This window comes from Bidens hawaiensis, unplaced genomic scaffold (genome assembly GCF_021521415.1).
Source record: "Bidens hawaiensis isolate Kalapana, Puna unplaced genomic scaffold, B.hawaiensis_p1.1 tig00045537_1, whole genome shotgun sequence".
Lineage (NCBI taxonomy): Eukaryota > Viridiplantae > Streptophyta > Magnoliopsida > Asterales > Asteraceae > Bidens > Bidens hawaiensis.
The window spans coordinates 55571-74420 of record NW_027505946.1 but is presented as its reverse complement, the minus strand read 5'-3'; the positions used below and the strand labels follow the sequence as shown (position 1 = coordinate 74420).

At 33.8% G+C, this 18850-nt stretch overlaps 2 protein-coding genes across 2 annotated transcripts; both read left to right on the top strand.

Moving 5' to 3' along the window:
• The first annotated feature begins 8988 nt into the window (after positions 1-8988).
• LOC143616071 (serine/threonine-protein kinase/endoribonuclease IRE1a-like) lies at positions 8989-13545 on the top strand. Its single transcript, XM_077089018.1, has 5 exons — positions 8989-10102; positions 10180-10352; positions 12112-12358; positions 12434-12737; positions 13399-13545. The coding sequence occupies exons 1-5, from the start codon at positions 9111-9113 to the stop codon at positions 13531-13533; spliced, it is 1851 nt and encodes a 616-aa protein (XP_076945133.1). The 5' UTR covers positions 8989-9110; the 3' UTR covers positions 13534-13545.
• A 1395-nt stretch (positions 13546-14940) lies between these two features.
• On the top strand, positions 14941-15411 carry LOC143616078 (large ribosomal subunit protein uL11m-like). Its single transcript, XM_077089027.1, has one exon. It carries the CDS (start codon positions 14941-14943, stop codon positions 15406-15408), a length of 468 nt encoding a protein of 155 aa, XP_076945142.1. The 3' UTR covers positions 15409-15411.
• Positions 15412-18850: the final 3439 nt, after the last annotated feature.

The following is an 18850-nucleotide window of genomic DNA, read 5'->3' as shown; positions in this document are numbered from 1 at the left end:
GATTGTTGGAATATCGTATGCCCGAGACACATAATTAGGTTAATGTGGCTAGGTGTGTTTGATCCAAGTCGGGTCATACCCAATAACGAGTTAGACACACACCAATTATGTATTTGTTAAGATAAGATCTATAAGACAAATACAGAACACGACACATTCAGAAAATCAGGTTTCTGAATACTTTCTTGAAAGTGTTAAATAAATTAATTGGTTAATTTATTTATTCAAATAATTATTATTGGAATGATTATTTAACTATATGTTCTTTTGTAAAATGGTTTATAAAAGATGGGGTGTTTATATATTTTATAAAGTATAAAATAAATAAATATATATATATATATATAATTTTGGGGCCGGTTTTGGGTGGGCCCCACACCCCATGATTTTGGTCAATATTTTGTCATGGATTTGGTATAGGTTGAGTATTGGTTACTTGACTAAAAGACCTAACACCATGTATGACATGATTGAATGATTTTATAAAGATCAAGATCAAGATACTTTCAAGTTACAAAAAAACCACACAACTCTTTCTTTTCTTTCTTCTTGTTTTCGGCCAAGATAAAAGGAAGAGGCTCGGGTCTCGGTTTTTGGTGTTCAAGCTCCCTAACATAGCTCGGTGTGTGTTGGAGGCTCGGGGTATATTCCGTTTGAGGATTTTCCTTTGAAAGTCTAGCATCAACATCATCATTTTCTTCAACAACAACTACACTCTTAAAAGGTTAAGAATGTAAGTGTTTATAGTTTTGATAGTTTAGTTTTTCCGTATCATTTGATCCTTGCTTCGGGTTTCTAATAAATAGATTATTGGTAATCTTATGACATGAATAAACTAGGTTGTTCATGAACATATCTTATATAAACTTGTAATATATACATATATAAACACATGGATACATATGTTTAGTTTGTAAATATCACTCTTCCGCCTTAATTGTGACTAGTTAAATGGTTAACTTAGTATAAAATATTCATAGAAACCCAACAAAATATCTAGTGGGCCAGCCATAAATCACGATGACATTGCATAGGAAATAGTGACAGTAGTTACATTATATTTTTTAAACGATTGCTTCTCTTATTTTGGGAATCAACTTTTAATTTTCTAATTAGTTATTTTAATATTAATTTTTACTAAAATAACTCTTATTTGTAACCCGCAACATTTGTAATTTTGTTTCTCCAATCTTATATATTATTTTATGGATCAAAAGATAAACTAAATAATATGACAAAGAAAAGTAGCCTTACATTAATTGTTATTTGGTTGATATTCAAGAGATGGTAAAAAAAAAAATCGTTACTTTAACAACTGAAATTTAGAATTTTCTTTCAAAATGAAATTTGTGAACCATGAAAAAAACATTTGGTAAGTGTTGATAATGAAACTAGTTTATAGCAGTTTTAATATATGTGACCTTGATAAATCTATTAATAAAATAGTAATTTATGTAATTATAACATATAAAGAATTTCTATTACGACCCCTCAGTTAAAAAGTTCTGGTTCTGCCACTGATTGTTACCACGTGCCACTGTCACCGGAGCCACCACAACCAAGAATCAACGACTTCCGCAAGTAGCAATCTGGGTATTTTTGAAAGTTGGAGATTGCAAATAGATCTTTCGTCAAATTTGTTACAGGTTCAAAGTGTTGATTTGAAAATGTCAAACAGATGAAATAAAGAATTTTAAATGTGATTCGGGTTTCAAATTTATTTTCAAGTTCATTTTCGAAAATAATCAAAAGGTTCGGGATTAGGCAAATTGACTATTTTTCCCTTGACTATTAAAATTTAAGAAAAGATAGCGAACACTTCCGACATACCCCTCCTGACCTATCAATGCTTATAACTTTTATCAACTTTGAAACATTTATGTCAGCATTAACTTTTTCTTCAATGATGATCAGAACGTTGTATAGGAAGCATGTCATGCAAAACTATACTCAAATGAAGCAAAATATTCACAAAATTGAATGGGTTAGCATGTTATTTTTTATGTTGTCATTATGGCAAAGTTGATAAGCCCTCTGGAACTTATGAAAATATTTTTCATGATGTAACTAAGAAAAACACAGTTCTTAAAGAACACCCGTCGTTACAATGTATTTCCATCTAAGGGTGGTAAATTAATAAATATATCAATAAAGGTAACGCTACTTTTGTATTTAGGTTGAGTGGTAAAAACTACTATTATATGAGCAGTTTTCTTCCCGAAATTTGTTCATAACCAAAATTCTTTTAGTTTTGCATATATGATATTGAGAATGAAATTTTCAATAGAAGGAGCGTTTGCAGATACGTTTTTGCACATTTATTTTTTTTATTAAGTTCATTTAATAAAAATCATTTTGTAATATAAATAAAATCAATTTATGTCCACATAGTATATATACAAGCATAGATGTAATACATTTTTCTATATACATTACGTAATTATTTGTTTTACTTGTAATTTTATAATTTGAATCATTCAGTGTGTTACACAGGCTCTAAAACTATTAAAATAACAAAGGTAATGGCATGTTTCAAAATTTAAACCGTAAAATAAACCGTTAAAATCAAGTTATACGAGTTATCAATCATGAATGGGGAAGAATATAATTCTAAAAGTAGCCAAACCAATCATGTTTTTTGGACTTTTACTCAATCGGCTTCAATGATCATAAATTAATCAAGACGATTTGTTTGGTTTTATTATCAAGTTTTAAAGATTGTTAACTTTTTTTTGTTATATAACCCGTCGTATATTTTACTAATAAGAGAGGAAGGGGCACTTATGGGTATTACCTATACACAGACCAATCATACATCGTTATTTCATTTCTATCCTTAAGTACCAACAAACCTCAAAATAATTGGAAACACCTACCCACAAGTACCCTAAAAGATTTTTTATTTTTTGTTAAAATTTAAAAATAAATAAAAATTAAATGTAATTAAAATTAAAATTTTATTAAAATTAAATATATTACATAATTGAAAACCGGAAAAATAAAATATGACGATCAAAACCAAAAAAATTAAAACATGAATATCTAAACTAGATGATCCTTTTGCCAATTATATTTTTCTGCAATTTATTGTTTGCGGGTTATAGCGATTTTATTCACCTCGTCCTCTAAGATGATCGTGTGGCCAAGTATATGTCTTTGTCCTCTAGATGAATATCCCGAGATCATCGTTTGAGAAATTTGCCAATGGGGGTTTGAGTGAATAGAAATGGTGAAGATTGAGTGATAAAATGATAAAATGTTTGAGTGAATAAAAATGATGAAAAGTTATTTGTATTTATATGTAATAAATTGAGTATTAATGGATGTTTTAAATTCTTCAAAAATCTCCAAGATCATAAAAACACCACACAGGAAACCTTTGCCATAAATTATAATTTGACAAACTACCCACATAGTTAGGGGGGTGGGGGTGGTTCACAAGCCATCACTTGCTCCCACCAATCACGGCGTGCCACCTCACCCCACCACTTTCCATCACTAGTGATGGAATTTTGATGGGGGTGGTGGTGTGATGGAATTTTTTTTTTTACAATAAATACTAAAACAAGGTTAAATTAAATAAAAAATAAAACAAGATTAAATAAATATTACAAAGATAAATAAATTAAAAAAACCGACAAAAAAGCACGTGCAAATTGATGTATAACATTGTTATCCTCTAAAGGATCGACGGACGTTTGTGACGGTTGAGATTGAAACGTTTCAAAAGGATTGTTTTGAAATATTTGGCTAGAAAAAGGTAGAATAAACAGTTGGTTTTGATACGGTGTTGATGAAAACGGTGAATTAAATGTTTGAAATTGAAATGGTTGGTTTTGGAACGGTTGTGGTTGAAAAGGTTGTTGTTGGAATGGTTGGGTTGTGTCGGGTTCATCTTGTATTCGGAATCTCGCCGGCTCGCCAAGATTTTGTCGAACCTTTGGTCGGGATTGGGTTTTCTTTGAACCCGAGCCACGTTTCTTTGAACCCTCCATTTGTGTGATGTTAGAATGTTGTTTGTAGTAGAGGATTTGAGTTGGATTTGAGTTGGATTTGAAGATATATTTGATTATATTTATATAGGTTAATTAAGGTTCTTTTTTTTATATTGCAACGGTAACAAGCTTCCAACGGTTGAATTGATTTGCGTGATGGCCATCACGGCCGGCCCCCCATCACGCGTGATGGGAGGACCGGCGATGGTGTTCCACAAGCCATCACGAGTGATGGGAGGTCCATAACAGACCACCCCGTCTCCCTTTAGAGATGGGTTTATCATATGGTAAACTATTCAAAACCTTACCCACACTATTGCCCCTTCCCCTCTAATAAAAAAAGTGATTTGAGTTGCTACTAAAAGTAACGTTAGTGGCAAGTCAACATTGCCAGCTACTTGTTTAGTCAAGTTATATGAGCCAATTTTGTAGTTCTAGACTTTTTTTCACTTTTTGTCTTCAAAAGAATTGGTCATACAAATACATCTATCATATAATAAATACAACTCTTTAAATACTCCACAAAAGTATATGCACTTCTTTATCATTTGTTAAACTAACTGAATTTTAGGTTATTTAATTCGGTTACTCAAAAGTATACAATTCGGTTTGCATCCAGTTGATTTAATTGAATATTTTTTGGATAACAAAAACAAATCTATCAAATTAGCAAAATTCTAATTACAACATATGAAATATAATTTAATTAAATAACTAAAGCTTCATATCGTGGTTAGTAACGACAAGTGTGAAAAAAAAAATATGAGTCTTTGAAGTTAAATAAAATAGTAAAATCTGGACAAACACGTGTAATATTAGTGTAGAGTGAGAGCATAAATTTTGTTGTTAAAAGACAAAAAAGATAAAACCTATCTTTTAAATTAGGCAAATTAGAAATACATAATCCCAACTTTTGTGTATTGACCAATAATAATCTCAACTTTAAAAATCACTACCAGTGGTCCAAACTTTCAACTATTTTTGTCTCAATGGTCATCCGTTACAAAACACTTAACGCTGTTACGTTTTTTCCCGAGTTTCAACCCGATGTTTAGGGCTTTTGATCTGAAGAACGATATGATTTGATTGATATAAAATTTATCTCGAAACGATGACTCAAATGACTTGATTTTTGTTAATTGAAAATTCGAACACCAGAATTGAAACATTGTTTCTTCGCTTGGATCACCGTTTCGAGATAAGCTTTGAATCGGTCGACTCGTATCGTTCTTTCGATCAAAGGCCCTAAAACATCGGTTTGAAACTCAAGAAAAAACGTAACAGCGTTAAGTGTTTTTTAACGGATGACTATTGAGACAACTACGATAGGATTTTAACAACAAAATGTAGTTTGTTTCTAAGGAGTGAATGCGCAAACTTGAAGTATCCTCCAGAGGTGACGTGTTGAATAATAATAATAATAATAAGGAGAGACGGGGTGGTCCGTTATGGACCTTCCATTACTCGTGATGGCTTGTGGAACACCGCCGCCGGTCCTCCCATCACGCGTGATGGGGGCCGGCCGTGATGGCCATCACGCAAATCAATTCAACCGTTGGAAGCTTGTTACCGTTGCAATATAAAAAAAAACCTTAATTAACCTATATAAATATACTCAAATCCAACTCAAATCCAACTCAAATCTAACTCAAATCCTCTACTACAAACAACATTCTAACATCACACAAATGGAGGGTTCAAAGAAACGTGGCTCGGGTTCAAAGAAAACCCAATTCCGACCAAAGGTTCGACAAAATCTTGGCGAGCCGGCGAGATTCCGAATACAAGATGAACCCGACACAACCCAACCATTCCAACAACAACCTTTTCAACCACAACCGTTCAAAACCAACCATTTCAATCTTAAACATTTAATTCACCGTTTTCATCAACACTGTATCAAAACCAACCATTTATTCCACCTTTTTCTAGCCAAATATTTCAAAATAATCATTTTGAAACGTTTCAATCTCAACCGTCACAAATGTCCGTCGATCATTTAGAGGATAACAATGTTATACATCAATTTGCAATTGCTTTTCGTGATGAAGACGACGATGTGGATGAAGACGACGATGAAGATGAACCCGCGGAGGAGCCCGCGGAGGAGGATGCCATTGTCCGTAGACCTTGGTTGTCCGCGGAGGAGGTCGCCTTGACCAAGGCTTATTTACACGCCTCCGAAACAAAAAAACACGGAAACCAACAAAAACGAGATATGTTATGGAGACGTGTTATTGCACATTTCGAAAAACTTCCCGGTGCAACCGATCGAAACATGGATAAAATGACTTCCAAGTGGGGAGATTTGAATAGAAAAATATAAAAATTTAATGCTTGCTACATCCAATTGGTAATTATTTTTTAAATTTATTAGTAAATTTTTTTTTATAATTTATTACTTTATTTTTACAATTTTGATATATATATATTTTTCGAAATGTTTTGTAGAGCCGAGATCCACAAAGCGGAGCGAGCGAGGCGACTATCATAAAGAACGCCTTGAGCAATTATACCAAGATTTTCCGATATAAATATTTTCCCCACTTGGATGCGTGGGAGATTGCAAGACACCACCCGAAGTGGGAACCGGTTCCCGTGGTCGACATGGACGGACCGACGGCTCCAAGGAAAAAAGGATCTTCTTCAAAAAGATCAAAAACTTCCGATTCCGGGAACTACACAACGTCTACCGACGGCTTGTCAAGCAACATGCCGAACATGAACTTGAACGATCAACCCGGAGACGATCCCGACGAATACACACCCACACGGCCGCATCGCAAGAAAAGTGGGGAATCGTCAAGATTAGGAAAGGAAATGGTGGCCGAGGACTTCAACGAATACAAGTCAGCTAAGTTGGCGGAAATGGTTGAGACGAAGAAGCGAAAGCAACTAGCTCTTGCTTCAAAATTAAAATGTAACGAGGCGTATATAAAACATTTGAATGAAAACCAAAAAAACTCCGATTTAACATTCATCGTACAACCGCACGAACATCTTAACGAACCCTTTAGATCGATTCTACTTCAACGTAAACGCGAGCTATGCGAGAAGTGGGGTTGGGAAGCATCGTAGGTTTTTTTAATTTATTTATCTTTGTAATATTTATTTAATTTTGTTTTATTTTTTATTTAATTTAACTTTATTTTAGTATTTATTATAAAAAAAAAAAAAATCCATCGCACCACCACCCCACCAAAATTCCATCAAAGTGGTAGGGTGGCACACCATGATTGGTGGGAGTTAAGTGATGGCTTACCCCCACCCCCCTAATAATGTCATCGCCGGTTGACTGAAAGAAATCCAAGATCAATGCTTGTTTTGTACGTCCAGATTCGAATATTCACCTTCCTCGGTTTCCCTCCGATGTATTATTATTATTATTAGCATATTGACCTCTTCAATCAATATCATATCAATGATTCGCACCTTGTTCCTCATCCTCCTCTTCCTTGGATCCGTTCACAATCAGCAAATCTCCCGCCGCTCTCTGTTGTCCTATCCCGAGTAAGTTTTTTTATCTACTTGTCGATTATTATTCTCTTACTTTTTATCCTTTTATTGAATCAATGATAAACACTCATGTTTGATGCTAAAATTAGGACCTCAAAAATATAAAGAAATTATAAAACCAAAAAAAAATAATAATAAAAAACCGCAAAAAAAAACACAAAAACCAAAATGTTTATTGGGTTTTGGTTGAAAGGAAATTCGTGATGCAAAATGGTTCTCAAAAGTTCTCAATTTCAAAGAGTTCTATATATATAATATATTTAAACGTAGCATAATATATATTATTCAGTTACTTTCTAGTAGTTTTATTTATAGTAATAATAATAATAATATTTATTAACTAAAAGTTTTATAAAAAACAGTCTTGTTGAGGTGGCTTGAGCTCAATAAGTAAAACTCGAGCTCGGGCTCATTTACTAAACAAGCTTATATGCAGGCTCGAGCTTGTTTAAGCCCGGGTCAATTTGAGCTTTGTTCTATGTAGTCGATATCGCCGATATATCACCGATATATAAGTGATATATCGGTTATCGGTCCCTTGGCCGTATATAAGTCAGAATATCGGTTCAGAATATGGGTACCGGTAATATCAACAATATTGGACTAATATTTGATCAATATATCACCGATATTCCCGATATCAGTGTTTTAAGTCTTAATTATTAACTTTTAATGTTCAATGTTATTGTTTTAAGTCTTAATCAATTCTTACTTGCTACGATTGTTAGTGTTTTGCAATTTACAAAAGGTTAATTTGTTAATGGTAGGAGACTATACTGAATTATTAGTGTTAAATTGCTATATATATGAATTTTACATGATATTAAAATTACTAATATCCCACCGATATCTCACTGCGATAACCGATATCTCAGATATCGGTCAAGGTCCTTGACCGATATCCGATATTTTTCCGCATTAACTACTTAGGCTTTGTTACAAGTTAATCTCGAATAGCTTGTGAGCAGTTTGGATCGTTTACAACCTAGCTAAAATGAGCAGTTTTACACTATTCTATTAATATTGTTATTATTATTATGATCAGTAATCCTCTTGTATCATGCACTCACATACCTCTCTTCAAACAGAAATCATGACACAGCACTTGTTGCTACCTTGGATGGTACAATCTATCTGGTGTATCGTGAATCTGGGGGGGTAATTTGGTCATTTGCATCAGGATCAGCAATTTACTCTTCATATCAAGCTCCAATCATCCATGATGATGATAATGCATCTGCATCTGGAAGCAGTTATTTTATAGACGTTGCGGATGATTGGAAGTTATTTGCACACACAGATGTTGGCAAACACCCGATGGATATGGATATAGAAGAATTCATCAGAATCATGCCACATGTATCGGAAGATGGAGGGGTTCTTCTCGGGTCTAAAAAGACATCCGCTTTTGTTGTTGATGCCAATAATGGAAAGGTAATACGTGTTCATCACAGCTCCCCCAATACTGCGTCCACGCCAGATTCGATCATCCCAAAAACGATTAATAAGCACGAAAAGACCGATAAGCAGCTCTCGTTTACACGAACAGATTACATACTCACATCATTTGCTCCAAATTCTAACAAAGTTTTATGGAACATGACGGTTGCAGACATCGGTGTCGCGCTGCTTTGTTACCAAAACCAGAATTTGATAGTAGGCCCGTCTTCGTCCCCAGTTGTTGATGTCGGGTCGACATCTATTGATAATTTTAATATGCCCTTATCGTGCCAATCGAAAGCCGATGTTCATCGGTTACGTATCCCTCGTATAAGTGCCAAGCAAACCGAACATAAAGCTCAAGTATTATCACTCCCACCAACCGAGCTGTTAGTTTTACTACCGAATGCCAAAAAATCGCTAATAGTTTCAGATGATACTGACTTTGAAACCATGGGTCCGAGCTTGAAAATCTCGGGCCCACAAGATGTAAGAAAGCATGTGGTATCTGAAAGACGGATAGCGTTTTTTGTAATATTGGCACTTGTTATTATTATTGGTTTTCTTATGTATCGTCACTATACTCTAATGTCGGTTATGTTGAACAAAAACGCAAAATCGTCTTCTTCTAGAAGGAGAAGAAATCGGAAAATTGGGAAGAATTTTGGGAATGAGGACGGAAATGGAGTTATGGAAGTTGATAGTGAAAAATGTTTATTAAAGTTTAATCATTTAATCGAGTGTGACATTGAAGGGCGGTCGATTGGTAAACTATTTGTGTCGAGTAAAGAAATTGCCAAGGGGAGTAATGGGACTATTGTTCTAGAAGGAGTGTATGAAGGTCGTAAGGTTGCTGTGAAACGCCTTGTGCGGGCACACCATGACGTCGCATTTAAAGAAATTCAAAACCTTATTGCTTCTGACCAACATCCAAATATTGTTCGTTGGTACGGGGTGGAATATGATCAAGATTTCGTTTATCTTTCATTGGAGCGTTGTGCTTGCAGCCTTTATGATTTGATTCAAATGTACTCGGATTCGTGTCTGAACATGGGACCGACACACTCTCGAATGATGGATGCTGTCATGCGTGACATTTGTTTGTGGAAGCCAAATGGTTATCCATCTCCTATCTTGTTAAAGCTAATGAGGTAGAATCTTTATATTGTTGTTATTGTTATTATTATTACTAAGTTTTTAATATGCTTTTCATTTAAATGTTTCATAGGGATATGGTATCTGGCCTTGTACATTTGCATGAATTGGGGATTATTCATCGAGATTTGAAGCCTCATAACGTGTTGATAGTTAAAGAAAAAGTCCTGTGTGGCAAGCTTTCTGATATGGGCATAAGTAGACGCCTTGTTGGCGACATGTCGTCATTAGGACATCATGCTACAGGTAATTAACACCAACTTAATTTTATTAATTATATTTAGGCTTTTAAATGAGGCAGGCCGTTTTGAGTTACTTGAGACTGCCTTGCCAAAAGCCTGAATCGAGCCAAGCTTAAGCAAGCTCAACCCTATTGATTTTTGATTTAGTGGATTTTAGTAATCCCTATATAATGGTATTGGACGATAATAATCCCTATTCATTTTATCGCCACCGGCGGTCCCAAATTAAAAAAAGTTGGCCCCCAATGGTCCCCCGTTAAAAAGAACTTAACGTCGTTATACTTTTTTCCGAATTACAATCTAATGTTTTAGGGCTTTTGATCGGAAGGAGGATACGAGTCGATTTAATGTAAAACTAAGCTCGAAACGGTGATCCAAACGTCTTGATTTGTGTTAATTGTAAGTTCAAACAATTGAATTGAAGCATCGTTTCATCGTTTTGGAGCACTGTTTCGAACGAAATTTTAAGTCAATCAACTCGTATCCTCCTTCCGATCAAAAGCCCTAAAACATTAGTTTTAAATTTGGAAAAAAGTATGACGTCGTTAAGTCCTTTTTAACGGGGGACCATTGGGGGCCAACTTTTTTAAATTTGGGATCGCCAATGGCGATAAAATGAATAGGGATTATTATCGGCCAATACCATTCAACAGGGATTATTAAAATCCAATAAAACTTTATTTTTTAATCTGTTGTAATATAAAATGCCGAAAATACCCCTGGAATTAACTGACCAAATTAAATTTGTTAAGTCAAACAGTGCTTTTAGGGATCAAATTCGTAAAATTTAAAGCTTAGGGACCAAATCTATCATTTGGCCCAAACCACAGGGACTAGGGCTGTAACCGAACGAACAAGGCCTTGTTTATGTTCGTTCGTTAAGAAAATAATGTGTTCACGAACACTTACCGAACGAGATTTTATGTTCGTGTTCGTTCATTAAGGAAATTAATGTGTTCACGAACACACATAAAATCGGCAGAGCCTAGAGATTGAGACTGATGTATTCAACAATGTGAATAACGAAAGCCTATAAACGAATCGAATGAACACGAACAAGCGCATGTTCGTGTTCGTTCATTTAACTTTAAAAGAACACGAACACTTAATCGAACAAATATTTATGTTCATGCTAGTGTTTGTTTAAAATCTAAACGAACATAACTGAACAAAGATAAACGAACATATTTGAACAAATATAAATGAACAAAAACAAACATAAAAGAACTCGAATGAAAACACTTAAATGAACACAAATTAAAAAATATAAAACCTTTAATCAAATGACCTATCTAGATAATATTTAATTATTTTCTATTAATATATAAACGAACATAAATAAGCAGACATAAACGAACGTTCATGAACATAAATGAACGAACGGAACATGTGTTCATGTTCGTTCATTTAATTAAAGTAACACAAATTTTTTGTTCATGTTCGTTCGTTTATTAAATAACCGAACATAAACGAACTTCCCGCCGAACGGTTCATGAATAGTTCACTGAACGTTCGGTTCGTTTACAGGCCTAACAGGGACCATCCTTGTAACTCCCTTAATATTTATTTTGTTGTTATATTAAATGCCAAAAATACCTCTGGAATTAAGTGACCAAATTAACATTGTTATAAGCAAACAGTGCTTTTGGGGATCAAATTCATAAGTTTAGGGACAAATTCATAATTGGCCCAAACCGACCATTCATGTAATATAGTCTCCTAATTCTTGGTTTAACTTTAATTTTACTGTTTTGTTGCATCAGGTTCTGGAAGTTCAGGATGGCAAGCACCCGAACAACTTCTTTTGGGACGCCAAACACGAGCCGTAGATTTATTTAGTTTAGGATGTGTCCTGTTCTTCTGCATGACACGTGGCAGACACCCATTTGGCGACCATCTCGAACGCGATGTCAACGTGGCCAAAAATCAAGTCAATCTCTTCTTAGTAGAAAACATTCCCGAAGCAGTCAATCTCTTCTCACAATTATTAAACCCCAATGCTGAACTCAGGTACAGCTTAATCACTTCGTCATCATCATTATTATCATGTGGTTGAACTTATTATTATTTAATTATTTGTGTCAGGCCAAAGGCATCAGAGGTGTTGCATCATCCTTTCTTTTGGAATTGTGAGACGCGCGTGTCATTCTTACGCGATACAAGTGACAGGGTGGAATTGGAAGACAGGGAAGCTGGTTCCATTGTTCTTGGAGCGTTAGAAAGTAAAGCATGCGTGGCTTTGGGTGGAAAATGGGATGAAAAAATGGAAGATGCATTTATCGCTAATATCGGGCGTTACAGGCGGTATAAGTATAATAGTGTTCGTGACTTGTTGCGGGTGATTAGAAATAAGTTGAATCATTACAGAGAATTACCCAGTGAAATTCAGGTTTGGTTTTCAGCTGTCCCAATGTTAATAATAATAATAATAATAATAATAATAATAATAATAATAATAATAATAATAATAATAATAATAATAATAATAATAATAATAATAATAATAATAATAATAATAATAATAATAATAATAATAATAATAATAATAATAATAATAATAATAATAATAATAATAATAATAATAATAATAATAATAATAATAATAATAATAATAATAATAATAATAATAATAATAATAATAATAATAATAATAATAATAATAATAATAATAATAATAATAATAATAATAATAATAATAATAATAATAATAATAATAATAATAATAATAATAATAATAATAATAATAATAATAATAATAATAATAATAATAATAATAATAATAATAATATTAATAATAATAATAATAATAATAATAATAATAATAATAATAATAATAATAATAATAATAATAATAATAATAATAATAATAATAATAATAATAATAATAATAATAATAATAATAATAATAATAATAATAATAATAATAATAATAATAATAATAATAATATAATAATAATAATAATAATAATAATAATAATAATAATAATAATAATAATAATAATAATAATAATAATAAATGTTAGTTGTTTAATACACAATGTGATTTGCAGGAATTGTTGGGATCGATACCAGAGGGCTTTGACGAGTATTTTGGCAGTAGGTTTCCTAGACTCTTGATGGAGGTATACAGTGTTATGTATCAGTATTGCAAGGAAGAAAAATGGTTCTACAAGTACTTGGGATGATTAGTTAACTATTTAATGTGTTCTGATATGAGAATGCTGTCTGTATCAGTGTAAATATGTATTATTATTATTTGTAATATAGTAAACACCAATGTTGTTTATAAATCTATGTTGTGTTGTCTTTTAGTTTCATGGTTTATATTTCATGAGATTAGGGTGGTTATCAGATCGAACTTTGAGTTCTAACTGAATCAGGTCATTCGATTTTGAAATTTTGAGGTTGGATTAAAATTGATTTAGTTCACGAAAAAAAAAAAGATTCGAATTTTAGTTAGTCTGATTCAAATTATTATCACAACCTTACATTGCTGTATACCGTACTTCTAGGAGTTGATGATCCAACAATGTGCTTATATCTTTAGTAAACATATTGAGCTTACTGTTTGAACAAATTATTGGCATGCTATCAAAGGGTTAGCTACACTAAAATGTATTATACTTTAGATGAAAATCTACAGTATTAAACTTTGGATGGAGTTAATATAAAACGCAAATTAAATTTTAACAACCCCCACCAATGGATTATAGTGTTGTGTAGAGTGTAGACTGTGGAGGCGCATAAGGCTTCTGAACCGAACTAGTTTAGAACCGGTACTCTTTGAAACTGATAGCAACTAGGGCCGTCTCCGAGATTTAAATGTCTAGGTCGAGCTGAAATAAAAAGGCCCCTAGGCCCTAACAAGTAACGAAATAAAAAAAACCTGTAGACCCAATATCTCAAATGAGTGATAGGTAAAAAAAGATTGGGCCTAATATCTAATAAAATGATTAAGATTTGTACCCATTTTATAAAAAAAAATTAAAAAAAATATATAATATATATATATACAAAAATTTTGTGCCCCTAAAAATTAAGTGCCCAACCCAAAAGCCGGCACTGATAGAAACCTTCAAGACCGGTTTAATAATCCTCTCCATTTAAACCGGGCCAGAGCCTAACATAAACTTTAACCCAAACCGAAAGCAATCATATGCCGATTTTAACTTTTTGTTGGCCAAACCAAAAGACTGTGGTTCCGGGTATGAAATCGGGTTTGAGTATTAGTAAATCGGGTATTGGCCATACTCGAGTCGAGTTCGAGCCTGAGTATTGGAACCCTGGGGGTTTTCTTTTACCCGATTCCAGGTTTTGTTAAGAGTCCGTTTGGGTTTGAGGATTTTCTAATACCCGTGCGGTTTCATGTTTGGGCTACTTAAAAGGGTCAAATTAAAAAAACAAAAACAAAAACAAAAACAAAAAAGAAGCCTTCTAATCATCACCTACGTATCTTCCACAGGTATCAATGTATCATCCTCTCTGTCTCTATCTTCCAATCTACTATCTTTATTCTACATATTTAATCAGATCTATCTATAAACACTACGTTAGCATCCCAAATTATTTACTTTAGGGTTTCATCTCCAATAATGGCGTCACTGAAGGACATCCTAACACGGCGGCCGGTGGCGGCAACCGTCCGGCTAACCATCCCCGCCGGCGGCGCACGGCCGGGACCACCCGTCGGTCCGGCGATCGGTCAATACAAGGTTAACCTTATGGCGTTCTGCAAGGACTTCAACGCCCGAACCCAAAAGTACAAACCCGATGCCCCGATTGCTGCGACCGTCACGGTTTTCAAAGACAACACGTTTGAGCTGAGCGTTCGGTCGCCGGCTGTCAGTTGGTATTTGAAGAAGGCGGCTGGGATTGAGTCGGGGAGTGGGTGGGCGGGCCATGCGATGGCGTCGATGATTACTTTGAAACATGTGTATGAGATTGCCAAGGTGAAGCAGGGGGACCCGAATTGTCAGTATATGTCGTTGGAGGCGATTTGTAAGTCGATTATTGGGACGGCTAAGTCGATGGGGATTAAGGTTGAGAAGGAGTTGGATTGATTGGTGATGTTATGGCTTGTATTTTGAATATTATTTGTTACATAAGATCTTCATGATTGAAGGTGGTGTTTTACAAGGATTTGTACTAATGGAGCTTTCGGTTGAAGCCTGCATTCTTGCTTTTGATTATCAGTTTTCTAAGGTTTGGTTTTAAAATTTTGCATATGTTTAAATAGTTAGTTTGTTTTCAGTTTAAGTTTATAAAAATGATTTATGACTATGATACATGCATTATTAAGTTTTAAGTTTACAATAATGATACATGTGTAAAATAAGAGAGCTTACACTGTGTTCCCGAGCCAACTTTTGGAGAGAAAAGAAAACAAAGTGAGAGGAATCAGGATTTAAAGTGTGTTCCAGAGTTTTTTGTGGGAATGAAAATTGAAGATGTTTCTATTCCTTCCAAATCGGGAAGAATCAAAGAGAAAGGAAAGTCGACCAAACTCAATATAGTTAGAATTACTATCTTTATTAGGTTATAAGCTTCGTTCCTTTTTCCACTAACCAACTATAACCTGCCGTTGATCAACGTAGTACTTTGATGCCCCTGCTTCTCACTGCTCTTATCAGGTATTCCTAATTTAATTTCACACACTTTGTTTTGATTTTGCATAGTTAGGGTTTAATAACCATCTAAGGATGGATTGATATGTTTCTCTTGTAGCACTTGAATTAATTATGTAGTAAAAGAATGTTAGAGATAATCGACAGGTTTTGAATACTCTTTGTTAATGTCAAATAGTTTGTTATTTGTTAACTATGAATTCAAAGGTTTATGTGCAGCTTCTTAGTTCATAGGATACAAAATTTCAAAGGTTTATGTCTATATAGTGAATAATAAAAAGGATAATGTACAAAAAACTATTAAAGCATAAACCGAAGAAGTATAAATAAAAAACATAATGGGTCGGTGGTTGCCTGGAGTATTTCGAATGTTCAGCACTCAGCAGCAGGTTATGGTCTTGTGGTTGTTGGAGAGCGCACCAGATTATGCCTTGAGGTTGAACATAACTAATATGATCCAAGTAGTACTGAGCAACCGGCAGGTGGTAGTGCAGAAAAATTGCAAACGGGCCAGTCTCGTTGCACAGTCCTGGTTAGGGGTGCAAATGAGCCGAGCCGAGGCCGGGGTCGACTAGGCTTGCTCGGTTCATTTAACATACATGGAGCTCGAGTTAGAGCTTGTCTCGTTAGTTGTTTTTCAAGCTCGAGTTCGACTCGGGCACGGCTTGTTTACTATTTATTAAAAATATTCTATATTCGTAATTATTTATATAAAAATGATATGCTCGTTTAGGCTTGCGAACCGGCTTGAGCTGGTCAAGTGAAGCTCGGACTCGTTTAGGCTTGCAGAGTGTGAACAAATAACTCTACATATCAAGTTGTATCTGATAGAAGCGTTTTATTTTGACAGCAAATAAATGGAACATCCATTGTAAGTGTGCAGACTAGTAAAATAATAAAGGATTTTAAGATAAATGTTATGAAAGTAGTTATCTTTTTTGGCAAGTTGAAATGTTATCAGTTGTGTTTTTTAGTTTAATTTTACTAAAAGGGTATAATAGTAAAAATGTAATTTTCTTTTCATTTCCTTCTATCTCAGGAACATATAAAATGTTTAATTTCCTTTCTTTTCATTTCATTTTTTTTAAACTCGGGAACATGAAAGAAAATCGTAACTTTTACTTTCTTTTCCATTCTAATTTCCTTTCCTCTCTTTTCTTTTGTTAAATGAAACATGGGAACACAGCCTTATGCTAAAAGGAGTCTCACCGCGCCTGTGGGTGATGTGGCAACGCCAATCCCTTTGATGTCCGAAATGATGTGTGAGAGATTCGGATTGAATTTAGGAACATGGTAGATAGTTAGAGCTTGTCTTCCCTTTTCCTTTCTTTTCTCACGGCAATTCCATTTCTCTTGTTTCCTTTCTTTTATCACGGTAATTCCATTTCTCTTGTTTTATCATTTATTAGTCTTTGGGACACATAATGTAGATAGTGGTGATAATATGGAAAACTAGAAATATGGATTGAGCAAAATAAGTATTTTCAAAAGGTTGGTGAAATTTTGATGATGACTTGTGTTTTTAAGGCTTAGAGATGCGAATAATCTTTAAACAATATTATTAGTAAACAGATGATCTAAGTTTAAACTGTGAACTAAATTGTAAAGCGTTAAATGAGCTATTTAAATCTCAATTGATCCATGTACTTTGCGGTTCAACTGTTTTCAATAACCGTCGCTGGCTTGTTAACGTTGTTTCAATTCTATTTCTTGATTTTGTGTGAACCTAACATTTATATGGCATTTGGATTATTTTTCCATTTGTGGTTGACTATGATTATCCAGTAAAACATTTTCGACACGATAAATATTGTTGTGATGCCCACGTTTAGCTATATTATTTGTATTTATACAATTCTAAAGACTAAGTTAGTTACTAAAATAAAATAAACTCATCATGACAAACAAATATAAAGGAAATGATAACATTGAAATGTAAGGAGGTTGTGGGATGAAACGATGAAATGAACTGTTTGAAAAAGGGTTTGTAGAAATTTGAACATAAATGATTATGTTAAGATCTAGGAAGGTTTGTGAGATGAATTGGATGGAGAGCATGCATCCACGATAAGGATGCACGAAACACCAAAAAAATGTCTAGTAAGCTATCAAATCATAAAAACATCATTATTCAAAAGTCAAAACCCACTTAGCAAGGAATCCTAAAAATACCCAAAAAGCATCGTCACATACATCATTACCACCTTTTACACCCAAAATCACCACCAAACCCCCCACTTGGCCCCACCACATGTAAAAGAGCACAATTCATCTCGTATTTTCTAGTTCTTGCCAACGAACTCATTATTTTGTGAGCACTTAAAAACACTCCCATGATAGAGACAGAATGATGGCATGTAAAAACACCCCCAAAAACATGTTATTGCGGATATTCTTGAGAAAAGTCTGAGATTTCTTGTCAAATGATAAGATATGTGTAGGGAGTTCTGAGTTTGTGGACAGCCTAAGCTTTAAAACATATATCTACCCTACATCATAATTGGGATACATGCCTTCAGCAAGCTATTGAATTTACTTGTGACAAACAAATGGATTGGACCTATAACTTGACTGGTTTCAAAGAGATGTTTGGTAGCCTCTTAATAATTCTATTAAGATTAAGAGGATAACACTAGCATTAAAGTGTACTTATATTACAGAAAAAGGGAACTTCAGCCAGAGCAATAAGCCAATGCTTTATTCTAACATGAAAAAAACGAAAACATTTTCGCTACAACAAATCTATAAGCTGAAAAAGGAAGCATTTCACTACAACAAATCTATAAGTTGAAAAAGGAAGCATTTTGAGTTATTCAACAGAAAAAAAATTGTCTTTACAAAGCAATAACACAAACAGTAACACAAACTATTATTATTA